Source organism: Crocuta crocuta, unplaced genomic scaffold (assembly GCF_008692635.1).
Source record: "Crocuta crocuta isolate KB4526 unplaced genomic scaffold, BGI_CrCroc_1.0 scaffold367, whole genome shotgun sequence".
NCBI classification, from domain to species: domain Eukaryota; kingdom Metazoa; phylum Chordata; class Mammalia; order Carnivora; family Hyaenidae; genus Crocuta; species Crocuta crocuta.
This window is the reverse complement of record NW_027527936.1, coordinates 2,735,470-2,752,827: the sequence shown is the minus strand read 5'-3', so window position 1 is coordinate 2,752,827 and position 17,358 is coordinate 2,735,470. Positions and strand designations below refer to the sequence as shown.

The 17,358-nt window shown below is 52.3% G+C and overlaps 1 protein-coding gene across 1 annotated transcript; it reads left to right on the top strand.

Annotated features, from left to right (window-relative positions):
* Positions 1 to 6: 6 nt before the first annotated feature.
* Positions 7 to 17,140, top strand: P3H1 (prolyl 3-hydroxylase 1). Its single transcript, XM_077752178.1, is given in 15 exon segments — positions 7 to 200; positions 203 to 411; positions 3,125 to 3,277; positions 5,305 to 5,494; positions 5,724 to 5,855; positions 7,172 to 7,311; positions 11,731 to 11,820; positions 12,120 to 12,172; positions 12,349 to 12,567; positions 12,739 to 12,895; positions 13,867 to 14,017; positions 15,264 to 15,381; positions 15,746 to 15,821; positions 16,109 to 16,249; positions 16,665 to 17,140. Coding segments are annotated over 15 exon segments (2,145 nt in total). The 5' UTR covers positions 7 to 19; the 3' UTR covers positions 16,800 to 17,140.
* The last annotated feature ends 218 nt before the right edge of the window (positions 17,141 to 17,358 follow it).

Here is a 17,358-nt window from a genome sequence, read left to right as displayed (position 1 = left end):
CGTTAGGTCTGAGGCTGCCATGGCTGCACGCGCTTTGAGGCTGCTGACCACACTGCTGGCGATTGCCGCCGCTGCCTCCCGGGCCGAGGTCGAGTCCGAGGCGGGATGGGACGTGCCTGCGCCTGATCTGCTCTTCGCGGAGGGAACCGCGGCCTACGCGCGCGGGGACTGGGCAGGGGTGGTCCTGAGCATGGAGCGNGAGGGCTGGAGCCCGACCCGTCCCCGAGCCTGGCGCAGGCCTCCGGCGCCGCCGCCCTGCAGGACTTGCGCTTCTTTGGGGGCCTGCTGCGTCGCGCCGCCTGCTTGCGCCGCTGCCTCGGGCCGCCCGCCGCCCACTCGCTCAGCGAGGAGCTGGAGTTGGAGTTCCGCAAGCGGAGCCCCTACAACTACCTCCAGGTCGCCTACTTCAAGGTGCAGACCTGTCCGGCCCCGGGCAGCAGGGATCTTTCTGGGCGCGGTTGCAAATGACCCGGGCGAACTCGGGGGGCGGGGGATGGGGGGNGCGCCCCCGGGGGGGTGGGGATGGGGGGTCGGGGAAGTGTCCGTGGAGAGGGACGGTGGCCTCCTGGCCAGGGAGCTCTCCTCGGACCCAGGGAGAAGAGGGACACTGCCGGAAGACCTGCGACGCCAGGTTCGCATAGGCAGATGGTAATCCCAAAGGTCCAGCCTGGGGTTAAGGCACGGACCAAGCAAAACTTGGCCTTGTGTTCCCCGGGAGGCCTGCTAGGGGAAACTAAAGCGGCAGTTCGGGTCTCTCCTCCGGATTTCATTGTAAGTGTCCGAGAGAGAAGCTAGGACCTTTCTACAATATCCTCCTTCCGGTTGGTTGTCCAGTGATGCTTTTCCTGCCGCATGAGTGCAGCAGCTCTCTTTCGGGACGTGAGGTTGCCACGTCGCCGGTAGGGGCTGTCTAGCCACTAGGGCTGTGGGGGGACCTTCTGGCTACTGTCAGGTTTTCAAAGAAAAATGAGCATTTTTAGGAATTCCAGAGTGGCTTAAGTCCAAGTGTATACATGGATTTGGAGCGTCCTTGGCTTGTGGTGGTGGTGATGATGATAGCCAACACATACTTCCAGATACTATTTTAAGAACTTTGTATTTATTGATTCATTTGCCCAGATCTTGTCAATATCCTGTAAGGTAGGTGCTATTATTAGCCCCATTTTATTGGGGGAAAACAAAGAAGAAGGAGCTATGCTGCATATTTATTATATCCATAGTTTAACAGACCTTCAGTTCCCCCTAAAGAGAGACTTAGAGAACCATGGGCACCAGACGCCCACCTCTCCACACATTTTGCTTACATAATTCTGTTCCCTTCCTCCTTGTTACTTGGGAAAGTACTGTATTTGGAACCAAAATAAGTGGGTCATGTCTTTGGTCCTGTCACTTAACAGCACTTTCTAACATTCTTTGACAAATGTACCTACTACATTCCAGGTCTTGTACAGGTCATTAAAATGCTTAACTTTACCTTGTTTTGTTTCACATCGCTTCCCTATCAATCACTATAGAAGAGGCTAAAAAGGGTGTGTATATAGGGCTGTGGGAGCACAAAGGAGGTAGAACCTAGCTTTGTTTCAGAGAAACCAGGGAGACTGAAAGAAGAGTTGACAATTGAAGTCGGTCCTAAATCTCACTAGAGGGGAGGAAGAACGGCCATTCCAGGTAAAGTGAGGCCAGACTAAGAAGAATGCTCTGCAGGCTTCAGGAGCCAGTGTCAGAATCTGGTCGTAGATTGCTAATTCTGGAATGTGGAATAAGCCTTGGGAGAAGGAGAAAGAGGTGGCGGGGCTAACCATTAGGGGATGAGTGTGGGTTGTCCACATGAGAGAAGGAAATTAGGTGCCTTGGTGCTTGGTAAAGTAGGACTGGGGGTGGAGAGAGAAAAGAGGAGGAAATGCACAAGCAATGTAGAGAGATAACGGTGGGAGAATAAATCCATAAAGGGGATAAACGTGGGAGAATTTCTAATTGTACAATTAACAAAAAAGGTACAGAGATGGCCATTATTGACTCGGGGTCACTTACCTATTTTAGGATCTGAGCCAGGGCCGACTCCTTATTTAAAGTGCATTTACTAGTACTGATGGTAAGAGGAAACGGAAAAAATTGTTAGCATATTGATTATACCAGCTAACATTTATTGAGCACATAGTATGTGCCCAGCACCATATATTAGAATTAGGTTGTTCTCAACAACCCTGTGAGTTAGTGACTGCTCTCTGCAGATGAAACAGATTCGGGAACTGAATTTAGAGAGTAAACTTTAAGTGACTTATCTAAAGCCCCAGCAAGTTACTGACTAAATCTAGCTTTGTCACAGGTCTGTGTGACACTGAAGCCCACGTTAATCATTAGATCATCAGTGACTTATTTTAGCTTCTACATAGGAACCTGTTTAACACCGTCCACTGCTATGGGCATTATTGTGGCACATACCACAGTTTTCTCAGATTTCAGTATAACCACTTGTTTGACCCTCATGAGCCCTGGGCTTCGAGTCAGAAGATGCCATGTCTGGATTTTGTATGAGACCTTGAGATTTTTCAGTCACCCATCTTTTCCTTGAATATGTCAAAAACTCATGATTATATTTTAAGCAAAAAAAAAAAAAGAAAGAAAGAAAGGAAGAAAAAAGAAAGAAAAGAAAAGAAAAGCCTCTTCTAGGAAAATCCTTAGGCGCAGCATCATTGTTAGCTGCTTTTTTTCCTCTACTACTAAATTCTTGAAGACTTATACTTTTTTCAGCTCAGTTGCCACATCTGAATCTTGAGAATATACTATTTGGGCAGTCAGTTTTCCATAGTACTGCCCCTCACAATATGACCTTTGTTTAAAAATAGCACGTTTGCTCTGTTGAAGGTTTACCTCCCATGATTTGGGGCACTGCTACGCCTGATTGGGGAAGTGACTGATTCTGCCCAGGGCTCTGTACTCCTAATTTCTGGGATGTAGTTCCTGCAGTAGATGTGTTTTCTGGGGCTGGCAAGGCTCTGGAGCATACTGTTTTAAGTGGAAGGTTCAGGAAGGCTGGGATTTCCTGTTTACCATGGACCGTGCATTTGGACACAAACCTTCAGGGTTTGGATGTGAGGATTATGTTCTTGTGCTTTATTCTTAGATAAACAAGCTGGAGAAAGCGGTAGCAGCGGCACACACCTTCTTTGTGGGCAACCCTGAACACATGGAGATGCGGCAGAATCTGGACTATTACGAAACCATGTCTGGAGTGAAGAAGGACGACTTCAAGGATCTTGAGGCCAAACCCCATATGGTGAAAAAAACTGTGTCCCTTTCTCTTTCTCTCTTTTTATTATTTTTAATTTTTTTAAGGTTTATTTACTTTTGAGAAACAGAGCGCGAACGGGGGAAGGGCAGAGAGAGAGACACACACACACACACACACACACAGAATCCGAAGCTGGGTCCAGGCTCCGAGCTGCCAGCATGGAGCCCGATGCCGGGCTTGAACCCACGAACCATGAGATTATAACCTGAGCCGAAGTCGAACGCTTAACTGACTGAAAGCCACCCAGGCGCCCCCCTCTCTCTCTTTTTATTAAAATGACCTTTACTAGGCTTGTTTTCTGATTACAGAAGTAGTAGATGTCCATTGTACAACACTAGAAAAATGCAGTTAAGTATAAATTTTTTTTTTAATGTTTTATTTCTGAGAGAGAGAGAGAGGCAGCATGAGCAGGGGAGGGTCAGAGAGATACAGAATCTGAAGCAGGCGCTGGGCTCTGAGCTAGCTGTCAGCATAGAGCCCGACTTGGGGCTCGAACCCACAAACTGTGAGATCATGACCTGAGCTGAAGTCGGATGCTTAACCGACTGAGCCACCCAGGCACCCCAATGCAGTTAAGTATAAAGCAGAAAGTAATCATCTGTAATACTGCCACCTTAACCAGTAGTTCTGGGCATCTGGGTGGCTCAGGTCATAATCTCACAGCTCGTGGGTTTGAGACCTGCATCTGTCTCTGTGTTAACAGCTTGGAGCCTGGAGCCTGCTTTGGATTCTGTGTCTCCATTTCTCTCTGCCTGTCCTTATTAATGCTGTCTTTCTCTCTCTCTCTCAAAAATAAATAAGTATTTTAAAAAATAAAAAAAAAAACAGTAGTTCGTATTTTAGCCTATTTTTAAAGTCTTCTATATCTTAATTTTTTTTTAATGTTTATTTATTTATTTTGAGAGAGAAAGAGAGCACAAGTCAGGGAAGGAAAGAAAGAGAGGAAGAGAGAGAATCCCAAGCAGGCTTCATATTGTCAGTACAGAGCCAGATCTGGGACTCAGTTCCACAACCCATGAGATCAGGACCTGAGCCAAAACCAATAGGTGGATGCTTAACTGACTCAGCCACCAGGCATCTCCACTATATCTTAATTTTTAAATCTAATTTGGTATCATATTGTGTATGTATTTTTCAAAATCCTTTTGGAACTAACACCATATCATGAGGCTTCTCTCATGTCTTCGGATTTTCTTTGAAAATACAATTTTTAATGGTTGCCTGATAGTCCATTTTCTGCATAATTGTATTAATTTACTGTGTAGGTTTTTGCTTTCACTACAATAAGCGGTGCAATGTTCCCTGATGATCTTATTCTGTTTGTTTAGCAGAAGTCCATGTCCCACAACAGATAGTACCTGTGATGGTAATAGCATTTTATAAAGAGCTCATGTTCTCTTAAGTTTTAACAGGTTAGAAGTAGAGATATTAGAAACAAACAATACCAAAATGACTTTTAAAAGTAAATTGTGTACATTGAATACATTCTGCAACTACACACTGTGTGAATGAGTGTGTGTGTGTGTGTGTGTGTGATATTGATTCTGTGACAAATGAGAATAGTTATTGTGCACGAGAACGGGAGCTGTGTCTCACAGACAGCCAAACCCATTCTGCAGTCATCTCCAGCTCACGTCACCCCTTGTGCTGCGAAGATTGCTACCATCAGCCCAGACCTCATTCTAGCATCTAGAGTTCTTTTTCATGAAGTCTTTATTTTAAACACTATGATCCCTACAGAAAAGTACAAGAAAATGACAATGAACTCCCGCGTATCTTTTATCTAGATTGAGTTAAATGCTTTTGAATGTGCAGAGAAACCTGTGAAGGCCATTTACAAAAGGTCTCCACTGGGTAGCAGCCACCGTTTTGCGTCCCTAACTCGAGGCAGGCCATGAGGATGCCCGTGTAGGTGGCCGGGGGCAGGGGGGGAGCGGGGGGAGGAGGCGGCGAGGGCCAGGGGCCCGGGGCTGCGTGTGGCCCGCAGGTGAGTCCCCCCTTCCTCCCAGTAGCACGAGTTCCGGCTGGGAGTGCGGCTCTACTCGGAGGAGCAGCCGCACGAAGCGGTGGCCCACCTGGAGGCGGCGCTGCGGGAGTACTGGGTGGCGGACGCGGAGTGTCGCGCGCTCTGCGAGGGGCCTTACGACTATGACGGCTACAACTACCTGGAGTACAACGCGGACCTCTTCCAGGCCATTGCAGGTGCGCGGCCGCGGGCCTGCCCTGGCCTGTCCCTGCCCCCCCCCCCCCGCGAGGGGCGCCCGGGGCCACGCGGTGACAATGCGCCCACAGCGGCTTCCACCTCAAACCTAAATCCCCGCCAGCTGAGAATCGGCCTGAAAGTTCCTTCCGCTTGACCCTGTTCGTCTTCACCAGAATCTGAATCCTGAAGATGGACCTGCTGGTTACTCCCCTCTTCGATTCCTTTCAGATCATTACATCCAGGTCCTCAGCTGTAAGCAGAACTGCGTCACAGAGCTCGCCTCCCACCCGAGCCGAGAGAAGCCCTTTGAAGACTTCCTCCCGTCACATTATAACTATCTGCAGTTTGCCTACTATAACAGTAAGGCCCACTTTCTTCCTTCTCCGCCGCTTCTCAGTGGGAAGCCCAGAGCCAGGTAGGCAGGGACGGTGGCCCCCGTGCTGCCTCAACATGTTTGCCTTCTCATTGTGACTGTGGGAGGCACCCAGCAGGGTGGCCCCTGGGTGCTTTGTGACAAGCCACCGACCCCAGAAGCCGAGGCCAGCAGCCAGCAAAGCTGGGAGAGGGAGACTTAGGACCGCTCTCTCATCCCTTCTATAACATTTATAACCTGATTTTCCATCTGAGTTAAAGTAGAGCAAAGGCAAGGGCATTCTACCATTACTACCGTTTAAACCAGTTCACAGGACATTTTCCAGCCCTTCTTCCTAGGACCGCTGGGCGGGGGGCTGCCAGTATCCAAACAAGCAGCAAGTGAGCAGGTCCTTACTGAATACTTTCCATGTGCTAAGCATCACCACATACTCAAGAGTATGAGGTATTTATTTCTTTTTCTTTCTTTCTTCTTTTTTTTTTTTTTTTTTTAGAAGATAGGCTTCTAGTTTTTGGTTTTGTTTTGTTTTTAAGAAATCTCTAGGGGCGCCTGGGTGACTCAGTCAGTTGGGCGTCTGGCTTCGGCTCAGGTCATGACCTCGCAGTTCGTGGGTTCGAACCCCGCATCAGGCTCTGTGCTGACAGCTAGCTCAGAGCCTGGAGCCTGCTTCAGATTCTGTGTCTCCCTCTCTCTCTGACCCTCCCCTGCTCATGCTGTCTCTCTCTCTCTCTCAGAAATAAATAAAACATAAAAAAAAAATTTTTTTTAAATCTCTACACCCAATGCGGGCCTTGAACGTATGACCCTGTGATCAAGAGTCAAATGCTCTTCTGACTTGAGCCAGCTGGGTGGCCTGAATATGAGATGTTTATAGTTGAGTTAGGGAGACCCAACACATGTGAATGAGAGCGATCCTTCACTCTGTCCCCATCTTCTGAAAATCTGTAGGGAAAAGAAGGTACGAAGATGGGACTGTTCCTGAAATTGGCCTCCTGTGAGGCTAATGTTTCAATTACTTGTGAAAAGTTAAAGTTGTGGGCATTCAACACTAGGCAGGCCTGAGGGTGTTGAGTGCCTTAAATCAATTCTATATTCTACGTTTATGTAACTTCTGTTCTTATTCTAGCATTCCCCCCTCAGATCAGGCGGCTATGTTAGGTAGCAGGGCCGCCGTGCGTGTCATCACCGCCTCGAGCTGCGCTGAGACTCAGCACCGGTGGCTCCTGGTACCCAGGATTAGACCCTCTCCTCCCAGCCATTTATTTATTTATTTATTTATTTATTTATTTATTTTGCTTCACAGTTGGGAATTATACACAGGCTATTGAATGTGCCAAGACCTATCTCCTCTTCTTCCCCAACGATGAGGTGATGAACCAGAACCTGGCCTACTACACAGCCATGCTCGGAGAAGAACCAGCCAGATCCATTGGCCCCCGTGAGGTGAGAGACTCGCGTTAGTTAGGGCAGTCGCCAACCAAACCCAGACCAAAGGGCAGAGAGTGTGTNTCTGGTACTGCTTGAGCAGGAGGTGTGAGGGCACTAACGCACGTGTCACTCAGCAGCAAGGGAGCAGCCTTACCCAGTGTGATCGGGGCCCAGAAGTCTGTTGTCTGAGTCACAAAAGAAAAGCAGAATTGCAATGCGAGCACTCCTTTTCCCCTTTCTCGGCACCTCTGCTCTGAGGCTTGATACCGTTTGGCCAACATCTATCATTTTGTTACTTGAAGCTAAATGCTTTTTTCACTCACCTGTTTTCTTGCCTCCGTTTCCTCCCTGTCCCTTCTTTCTGCCGCTGTGTGAGCTGAGCTCTCCCTCTGTCAGCACTAGGCCCACCTCCCTCCCGAGCAGACGCAGTGACCAAAGTGAAACTCTCCGACATGTTCAGTGGTTATTTCTAGGTGGTGGAATATGGGTGATGTTTGTATCTTGCCTATTTAGATTTACTTTTTTTATTATTTTTAATTTATTTTTAATTTTTTTTATGTTTATTTATTTTAAAAACAGACAGAGCACAAGGTGGGGGGGAGGGACAGAGAGAGAGGGAGACACATAATCCAAAGCAGCCTCCAGGCTCTAAGCTGTCAGCACCGAGCCCGACATGGGGCTCGAACCCACGAACCATGAGATCATGACCTGAGCCAAAGTGGACACTTAACCAACTGAGCCACCCAGACGCCCCTATACTTTCTAAATTCCCTTCAGCAAATGGTATTATTTTTGTACTTAAAAACACAGAAAATTCTGTCTTTTAAACTTAGTGAAATGTGATACTATGATCCTTGATATTTGTACATATGCCTTGCACACACCCGACCCTCTCCTGGAGCCCAGAACAGTGAGTTGGATTTGAAGTCACTGGTCTGAGCTCAGGCACCCACTCCTCCACTTAGTAGCTGTGTAAACTTCCACACATCATGTGGCATCTCAGGCACACGGCATGGCCCCTCTGAGTCTTGGTTGTTCCTTCTATAGGATGGGATTGTGGTTCTTAACTCTTTCTTTAACACAAGGTGAGCGTGAGGGTCAGATGACATACTGAGTGTAAATGCACTTTGTAAGCCTACAGGCACGAGTGTCTCCTCGGTGTTTTGTGGACAGGTAGCATCACGGAGGTCTTGCTGATGGTACACACCACAAGCAGCCAGTGGCCGGTTTCCTCACCTCTTACCTCAGCCATCTCTTGAAACAAGGTGGCTGTGAGGCAGCTGGGTGGCTCAGTTAGTTGAGCGTCTGACATTAGCTCAGGTTGTGATCTCACGGTTCATGGGTTTGAGCCCCATGTCAGGCTCTGTGCTGACAGCTCAGAGCCTGTAGCTTGCTTTGGATTCTGTCTCCCTCTCTCTCTGCCCCTCCCCTGCTCGCTTTCTGTCTCTGCCTTTCTCTCAAAAATAAATAAACATTAAAAATTTTATTTAAATAAAAAAAAAGCACAACCATAGGGCACTAATGATACAGAAAGGTATTTAATCCAAAATTCACAGACTACTGTAGTAAATCTAATAGTGGATATGTATGCAAGCTGTAGCAGAAGCATGGAAGAGAAAGAATTGACTGGGGTGCCTCGGTGGCTCAGTCAGTTGAGCATCAGATTCTTGATTTTGGCTCAGGTCATGATCCCAGGGTCATAGCATCGAGACCCACGCCGGGCTCTATGCAAAGTGTGGACCCTGCTTAAAATTCTCTCTCTGTCTGTCTCTCTGTGTCTCTCTCTCTTCCCCTCTTCCCTTTTCCCCTGATCATATGCTCTCTCTCTCTTTTCTCTCTCAAATTAAAAAAAAAAAGGGGGGAAATAATCAACTGACAAGTCATTAGGTTTCAAGAGGAAGTGCTGTTGACATTTAGTTTTAAAAACCTTCAGGGGCGCCTGGGTGGCTTAGTCGGTTAAGCGTCCGACTTCGGCTCAGGTCAAGATCTCACGGTTTGTGGGTTCGAGCCCCGCGTCGGGCTCTGTGCTGACAGCCAGCTCAGAGCCTGGTGCCTGTTTCGGATTCTGTATCTCCCTCTCTCTGACCCTCCCCTGCTCACGTTGTCTCTCTCTCTCTCAAAAATAAATTAAAAAACATTAAAAAAAAAAAACCTTCAGCAGGTGAATGAGGCATGGAGGGGCCTTTTATATGAAGAACAGCATGTGCAAATAACCTGGACAATTGTCCCACGTAAATGGAAGATGATACTGGGGAGATACAGAAGATGAGGCCTGGGAGAGTCAGATTGTGAAGGGTTTTGAGTGCCTTCCCCAGACCTTGGCCTCTATTCCATAAGGCAGACAGCGGTGGGTGCTCGAAGGGATTTAAACAGTAGCCCGAGCAGCTGTAATGGTGCAAGGCTCAGAACGGGAAGGAGCTAGAAGCAGGAGACCAGTGCAGGGCTACAGTGGGGGTGCAGAGGGGTGCTGCTGGGCCCAGGGAGGCAGTGGCTGGAGGAGGGAACTGGCTTGGTGGAGTAGGAGGTGGCGTGAGCAGAATGGGTCACCCCTCCATCTTCCTATCTAACTAGAACCGAGTTTCCAGCTTTGGAGATGCACGTGTGGTGCTGCCCACCTAGCTCGGGCACACAGGGGTGGAGCAGGGCACTTTCCTCACGGGTCCGCCCTGCCTGTACGGCAGCCCCAGGTAGCTAAGTTTTCCCCTGTTCACCAGGAGAAGGAGGTAGAGAACGAGGCAGCAGCTGATTTCCCATTGTGGCCATTGTGGAGCTATTGAAAATGAGCACACTTCCAACGTGTGTGGCATTTAGTCTGAAAAATTCTTTCATAGATTTTGTCTCATTTGGTTATCATACGGTGACGTGGGGCCACCAGCTTGCCCTGGAGGAAAAAAACAACAACAAGGTTCTTCCTTCCTGGCTCTGGAATCCCTAGTCTCCAAATAGAAATAACCCTTCTCTTGCCATCCCCTCTCCTGTGGAGACCGGACCTTGTAGTTGTCCTCTTTGGCCACTAGATGGAGACCGTCTCATTTGAGATGGTGCTTTTCAAGGTGTCTTTGTCTTGCTCAGTCAAGACCCTTTCCCCCCCACTTAATGGTCATATTAGTGAGTTTGAGACAGAGTGGGAAATAAACCACTTTTAACTAGAGCTCTCCTTTCTGGAGAGAAGGTAACTAGCGTCTGCTGAGCCCTGTCCCAGGCCACGCACTGTGCTGTGTGGTTCACACCGTCATCTCATTTCATCCCCACAGCAGCCCTGATAGGGGGCGCTATTCTCCCACTTTACAGAGGAGGACATTCCAGCTCCAGGAGATGGGCTAACTCCCACAGTGGCCTGTGGCTGGTAGTGGGGACCCGCCTCTGTCCCTGCGTTACCCCAGGGCTGACACAGTTCCTGGCTCGTAGCTGACGCTCCACAAATCATTGCCCAGTGAATAAACATAGGAGTGGGATTTGCCTCCTAGCAGCCTCATAGAGCTGTGGGAGAGGGCTAAATGGGAGAACGCACCCAGCTGGGTGTCTAGCACTTGGTGAACCACTTAAACTCCTTAGGAGAAATTTTCCATCTCCCCGTTGGGTAAATATGATAGATGTTATAGAGCTCACTGACGTCTTGTTAACATTTTCCTTACTGCCCTCATCTTTTCTTTCAACTGATGGTGTCTTCTTTTTCTCTTCTTTCCTCATTCTGCGGCTTGGAGGCTAGCAGGGCACCTAGGGAGAGATGTGACCCTAGAAGGTATTTAGTTTCCCTGCCCTGGGTAACCCTCCCTGTGAGCACGTGTGGGGAGGGCCAGCAGGCCGGAGCCACTGCTCTAGCTGTAGCCGCAGGACTCCGGGAGGGATCCAGGCTGCTCAGAGTCAGGGCGGAGGCAGGGCCCTAACTAAAATCACGTGGGATTTAGTTTTGGGAAGACCTGGGTCTGAATGTCAGTCTCTGCTCTATTTCCTATAGTGTTACCTTAAACAGGTCCCATATCCCCTCTGCTCCTCAGTGTCTTTGTCTGTAAAATGAATAGTATCAACTTCAAAGGTGGCTGTAAAGGTTAAGGGACAGGGAGCCCCTAGGTCCCCTGCCTCAGCATTGAACCCCCATGGAAGTCCGTAAAGAACTCTCCTTCTTTGAGGAATGTTTCCCCATCTCCTGAGAATCATCAGATTTCCTGTCTCGGAGATTAAAGGGAGGAGACAAGGGGTCTTAGGCCACCCTCAGAGGCATTGCTTGTGCCAGAGGAACCCTGGAGCACAGAGCTGAGCCTTCTGTCCCAAACTGGAGAACAGACACACTAGTACTCGTGGTGGTGGGAGAGCAGCCTTAGGTCACGCTGGGAGCCACAGTGCAGGACATGGGGTTGAACTCTCCCCTCCCACCCCCGCCGCAGAGCTAACAGGGCTGAGTTCCAGGGCCTTCCTTCCACTCCTTTTCCTCAGAGTGCCCGGGAGTACCGACAGCGCAGCCTGCTGGAGAAAGAACTGCTCTTCTTTGCTTACGATGTTTTCGGAATTCCCTTCGTTGACCCGGTGAGCCAGGATGCGGGAGCTGGGGGGTGGGGCGGCGGGGTGGCTGTGTGGCTCTGGGGAGCAAACCTTCAGGGGGCTGAGCCAGACATGGGATCTGTGAAACCTGTGGACGAGAACCAGAGGAAGGCAGAGGGGGTCCTGGGCAGCCAGAGGTGGCTCCGGCTCCCCCGCCTCACTTTACCTCCTGAAAGGAGGCAGGCGGTGAGGCGGGTCCTGCTGTAGGCTCTGCTACGCGTGGAGACCTGGAGGGTGATGCGGGCCACCCTACAGCGCTGATTTTCCTCCTGACCTGCTTTTAGGATTCATGGACTCCAGAAGAGGTGATTCCCAAAAGATTGCAAGAGAAACAAAAGTGAGGCCCCTGAAGAAACTGCATGGCTGGACCGGCCTGATGAGGCACTCCAGGCTTCCTGAGCCCAGGCAGATGTGAACTCCTGGCAGGGGGGTGGGGGCTGGTCCAGGCTGGGAGGCTGGGGTGGGGGCCAGGGTGGCCCCGGAACACAGTCCTCAGGGTGGCCGTGCTCACAGGTCAGAACGGGAAACAGCCGTCCGCATCTCCCAGGAGATCGGCAACCTCATGAAGGAGATTGAGACCCTGGTGGAAGAGAAGACCAAGGAGTCGCTGGATGTGAGCAGGCTGACCCGGGAAGGTGAGAGGTCAGAGCCCGGGCGTCTACGGCTGTCATGGACTCAGCAAGCAGGTGTCCCCACGCCGGCTGACCAGCCCCAGGACCTGGGCCAGGCTTAGCCTCGCCCGGTGCCCTTCCTAACTCGCCAGGACTTCCACCCAGAAAGGGCCCTGACGACTGGCCTCTGGTTAGGAAATAGGACTCCTGTGTCACTGCAGCGCTAGGTCAGCTCGCCGCAGTCAGTGTTTATAGCACAGACCTCATCCTGTCTCCTGCTTCCATCATGCAGCCTGTTACCAAGCCTCTGGATCGGAGGGCTCTGCCCCCTTGCCTGCCCCCTCCAAGCTGTGCTGAGGCTGCTTGTCCTCACCTGCCTCCCCAGGCCTCTCCTCCCCCCGCTGCCGCAGGCCCCCAGCACCCGCTGTCTGCACTCCTGCCCCTCCTTGGTCTGTCCTCCCCCCTACCGCATCGCTAGACCAGTCTTCCAAACACAAGGACCCTGCCCTACCCACCCTGCCTGCCCCTTTCACCTCATGTCATGTCGAGCTCTTCCCCTGCTGATACCTTGTGTTCATCTGCCCTGGGCTGCTCTTCCTCCAGCCTGTCCCTCCTCCCAGGGCGCGCCGCGTCATCTCTGCCCGTGAAGCCTTTCTTAATCTCCCAGCCCTGGGGATGCCCTCCCTCTTTCTTTTGAGCTACCATGGCAGCCTCCTCTGTGCTTGCACGGGGTCTGCTCGTGTGCATACTTGTTGGAAGATGTGCCACCTTCAGGAGTGAGACCCTTGTGGCAGCTGGGCACACAGTGGGGCCTCAGTAAATAGGTGGAGTTGAACTGTGTCTCCAGTAGGTCCCCAGCACGGAGGGACGGATAAAAGGGGAGGCTGGCCTTTGCTCTACGGGGGCTTAAGTGGACAGTTGTTAATTTAACAAGGTTAGCACATGAAAAGAATTTGTCGGCATGGGCATTCCTTTGTTTTCACTCTGTTGTTTCTCTGGATCCTCATAACTGCCTGGGAGGTGGGTGGGGCAGATGGAGATCCTCATTTTATTTATTTATTTTTTTGAAAATTTTTTAATGTTTATTTATTTTTGAGAGAGAGAGAGAGACGGAGGATGAACAAGGGAGGGGCAGAGAGAGAGNGGGTGAGGGGGTGGGGGGGGGTATGAACTCCATGAGATCCAAGTGAGGCAGCAAGACCAGACCGGTGTCCAGAGCTGGGAGAGTGCTTTCTGAAGGGCTGCACAAACTGTTTATGAAGAGAAGGGTGTAGGAGGGGCGGGTGTAACATGGGAGGGTCGACGTGCGTGGGTGCAGGGGCAGCACTTTGGGCGAGGGGCAAGTAGGGCCTGGTGCCTCGTGGGCCCTGTCCGCCCACAACGGGCGTTCAGGGCAGCTCACTGCTGGTCCCCTTGGCAGCTGGGACAGGAAGGGAAGGTTCCCCTGCAGAGCGCCCACCTGTATTACAACGTGACCGAGAAGGTGCGGCGCGTCATGGAGTCCTACTTCCGCCTGGACACCCCCCTCTACTTCTCCTACTCACACCTGGTGTGCCGCACCGCCATCGAAGGTGGGCCTTCTCCATCCCTGCCGCTTTCGCTGAGCACACGCTGCGCCTGGCACTGGTGCTGAGGACGTGGAGGGGAACGGAGGACGCGGTCCTTTTCATCCTAGTCGGGGAACCAGAAAGTTCCCCCAGTGTGATCAGTGCAGCCCAGGAAGTTACAGTGAGTCAACTGGGAGGATAGGAGGACTTCCCAGAGGAGGTGATGAGTTACACAGGGTGAATAGGAGTTGTGGAGTGCCCAGGTGATGAGAGGTTGCTCAAGCCAGAAGGAACAGCATGTGCAAATGAGGGTAGGCATTGGCAACCTGGCGGTGGGGACTAAGGAAGTGCCCATTTCTGGGGAGTGGGGTTGGAGTCAGGGCAGTCAGATAAGGCTGGACAGGCCTTCAGAAGCCAGATTGTGGAGAGCTACATTCAGGAGTTGGTTTTCATCCCGTAGGCCATTGGCTCTCAGCAGTGGTGTTAGACATGCAGGTGTGTAGAGCAGTCATGAGCTAAGTTACAAGTTCTCTGTCACAAATGGTTAAATACCAAATCTGTGAGAGATCTAATTTTATAAGTCAGGGCAGATTAAGCCAGCACCAGCTGGCTCAGTCAGTAGACTGTCCAATTCCTTGAGAGAAAGTGCACAAGTGAGCGAGGGGCAGAGAGAGGGAGAGAGAAAGAATCCCCCGAGGGGCAGAGAGAAAGGGAGAGAGAATCCTATGCACACTCTGCACTATCAGCACGGAGCCTGAAGGTCGAGCTCACCCGATGCGGGGCTCGAACTCACGAACTGTGAGATTATGACCTGAGCCAAAGTCGGACTCTTAACTGACTGAGCCCCCCAGGCGCCCCGCTAACTCTTTACCTTTGCTCCTGTCCGTTCCCCTCCGTGCGGTCCTTACCTTGGCTCCTCACTGCACCCTGCCTGCATCCCGCCACCCTCCGGACACCTCATTTTTACTTCCCTGGGGATTCCTGCTTTGTATCGTAGCCAGAAAGCTGGGGTCGTGCAGCTCAGTGCAGGACCGGCCCTTGGCTAGAGCCTCCTGACCCTACTCGCTGCACCTGGTTCCCCACCAAGAACCTTCCCAGGTAACCTGCAGATTTGTCCTGGCCTCTGGGCCGGTGGCTCAGCCAGCGACCCCCTAGTCCATTGGCCATGCCCATAGACCCGGATGCACTTGGGGAAGTACCCCGGTGGCAGCAGGAGAGCTGCATATCTCCTGAGGTGCCTCCGCCTTAATGTGCGTTACCCCGGCCCCAGAGGCACAGGCTGAGAGGAAGGACAGCAGCCACCCAGTCCACGTGGACAACTGCATCCTGAACGCTGAAGCCCTCGTGTGCATCAAGGAGCCCCCCGCTTACACCTTCCGGGACTACAGGTGACAGCTGTCCCCCCTCCCCAACACACGCACATGGAGGTGTGGGCCCAGCTGTCCCCAGAATCCAGTCCCTATCTCCACACCTCCTGGCTAGGAGGTCGGACAGTGTAGCGCGATGGGGAGGAGAGCAGATTCTCTGGAGCGAGGGTGGAGGGGTGGGAAGGCTGGGGTCATGTTTGAGGCTTCGGAGAAGGGTCTAGAAAGCTCTCTTTCCATGAAAGCCACCCTCCAGCTGCAGGCTAGGAGCTCCTGGAGATGAAGGAACTGGAGCTGTGGGTTGTGGGGGAGTAGCGGGGAGGGGAGCGGAGGGGGAGAAGGGAGAGGAGGAGGAGACCCCTGGTGAGACGCTGTCTGTTGTTCCCAGTGCTATTCTTTATCTAAATGGAGACTTCGATGGAGGAACCTTCTATTTCACTGAACTAGATGCCAAGACTGTGACAGTGAGTGTGCCCTTGTCCCCATCCCTGGGAGACAGAAACCCCCAAAGCACCAAGGGCCGAGTGGCCAGGGATCCCCTCCTCAAGCCGGGATGCCGAGGAGCTTTGAGATGTGTCCCTCACTCCTCTGACTGGCCACCTCTCCAGCTCTGGTCTCTGGGAAGCCAGGCTGAGGAACCACCCCTGACCCTGGATCCTGATGATCCTGTGTCCCTTCTGAAGACAGGTTACAGTCTCCGTCCGAGTACCATCCCATCCCCACCCCCGCCCACACTTTGTGTCTCCCTCAGGCAGAAGTGCAGCCCCAATGTGGGAGGGCCGTGGGATTCTCTTCAGGCACGGAAAACCCGCACGGAGTGAGGGCTGTCACCAGAGGGCAGCGCTGTGCCATCGCCCTGTGGTTCACCTTGGACGCCCGGCACAGTGAGCGGGTGAGAGCACTTGGGGCCACTGTGGTCTGTTCCCGGAAGGGCTCGGGTTCTGCTCCCACCTTCCCCAGTCTCAGTGCCAGTGGCTTAGACATGACAAGAGCCCAGGCCGCGAGTCCACAAAGGTCCCTTCCTCCGGCGGCATGTCACCGCGGTCACGTCGCCTTGTCCTCCTCGGTCCTTTTTCCTTACTTATAAACGGGGCTGCAGGTCAGGGATGCCAAGATGGGGGACAGTCCTGGTGCCTGGCTCCTGGCTGGGCAGCACCCCGGCTGTCTGCCCGGAGAGGAGGAGCTGCTGGGAAAGAGAGATGCTCAGAAGCCATGGCGGAAGACTCTTGTTCTCCAGGACGAGGTGCCTGAAAGGGGAGCGCCTGGCCCAGAGGCCTCTCTGAATGGGCAGGGGTTTGTCCTTGCAGGACAGGGTGCAGGCAGATGACCTGGTGAAGATGCTCTTCAGTCCAGAAGAGATGGACCTCTCCCAGGAGGGGCCCCCCAAGCCCGTCGAGGAGTCTCTCTCCGGCAGTGAGGCGGGACGCAAGGATGAGCTCTGACAGCGTCCAGCTCACTGGGGACGGGTGGCCGGACCCGCCTCAAGGAACTGTCCCGCGCCCTGGACCGGCCGGCCCCTGGGTGGGGGCTGCGGAGCCACGGGGAAGCTCTGTCTGCTGCCCGGCCAACAGGACCTGGCTCACAGCCGTCTGCACGGTGCTCCCGCTCCCCGAAGTGGACGTGGCAGGACGGCCCGCTCTCCCTCGGACCCGGCCGAGGGCTCAGGACGGACGCAGGCCCCGAGCCACCCCTGGGGCCTGCACAGGCAGCCGCGTGACAGCAATACAGTATTTAAGTGTCTGTGTAGACAACCAAAGAATAAATGATGTGTGGGGTTTTTTTACTCAGTGGTTTGTTGAGAGGGTAGAAATGTGCCCACCTGCTGTAGAACTGTCACTTGGTAAAGATCACTGGGCAGGACGCAGCTCCAGGGCCGCGTGGGGAGCCCTGGCGCAGGGCCCGGCTCCGCCACTTCTGTGCAGCCTCGGGCCAGACACTTAACCTCAGGGACCTCAGCGTTGTCATCGGTACAGCGGGGCCCCTGGGCCTCGCTCAGCCCAC